This window comes from Echinops telfairi, unplaced genomic scaffold (assembly GCF_000313985.2).
Source record: "Echinops telfairi isolate 266 unplaced genomic scaffold, ASM31398v2 ScPeMD7_3533;HRSCAF=4204_0, whole genome shotgun sequence".
Classification (NCBI taxonomy): Eukaryota; Metazoa; Chordata; class Mammalia; order Afrosoricida; family Tenrecidae; genus Echinops; species Echinops telfairi.
The window spans coordinates 91,912,123-91,912,690 of record NW_022107431.1 but is presented as its reverse complement, the minus strand read 5'-3'; the positions used below and the strand labels follow the sequence as shown (position 1 = coordinate 91,912,690).

At 68.5% G+C, this 568-nt stretch overlaps 1 protein-coding gene across 1 annotated transcript in view; it reads right to left on the bottom strand.

Annotated features, from left to right (window-relative positions):
* ME1 (malic enzyme 1) overlaps nt 1–260 on the bottom strand; it is a 178,235-nt gene extending 177,975 nt beyond the window's left edge. Inside the window, exon 1 of the mRNA XM_004696285.3 lies at nt 216–260. Within this exon, the coding sequence (XP_004696342.2) occupies nt 216–260 (45 nt within the window). The remainder of the gene's footprint in view (nt 1–215) is intronic.
* Nucleotides 261–568: the final 308 nt, after the last annotated feature.

Genomic DNA, 568 nt, shown 5'->3' with positions numbered 1-568 from the left:
GGGGGCGGGCGAGGGTGGCGAGAGGGGGTGGCCGCAGCGGGAGGAGCCCGCGCGAAGCCGGTGTCCCCAACAGGGCAGCCTAGGAGAAGCGCTGAGTCATGGCGCGTGAAGAGGAACACTGGCGAGGCCCTGGCGGCGCCACGGGCGCCAGAGGAGGGAGAGGTGGACGGGGGCGACTCGCACTCGGGCGGCCGAGGTCACTCCCCGCCACGCACCCGGCCGGGGCTCCCCGTCGTGCTACTGGTTACAGCAATTGCCATCGTCGCCTGTGTGGGACCTGTCAGGTCCTGAATGAATGATGGGCTGTCGCCAAGCGCAGAGGAAGGCCAGGTCCCCGCCCCGGTGGGCAACGTGGCCCCTGGGACCGCAGGGAGCTGGAAGGAGAGGCCCACGCTGAGTGGAAAGTTCCTAGGTCCCCGGGCGCAGAGGCCGAGGGCGGACTTCTGCGGCGCACCAAGGGGTTGTTTGCCACCCTGCCCCTCTCTCCTCGTCTGATTCTCTGCCCCTCTCTCCTCATCTGATCATCGCCTCCTCTGCCGAGATCTGGTGATCCACCATTGTTCCCGCT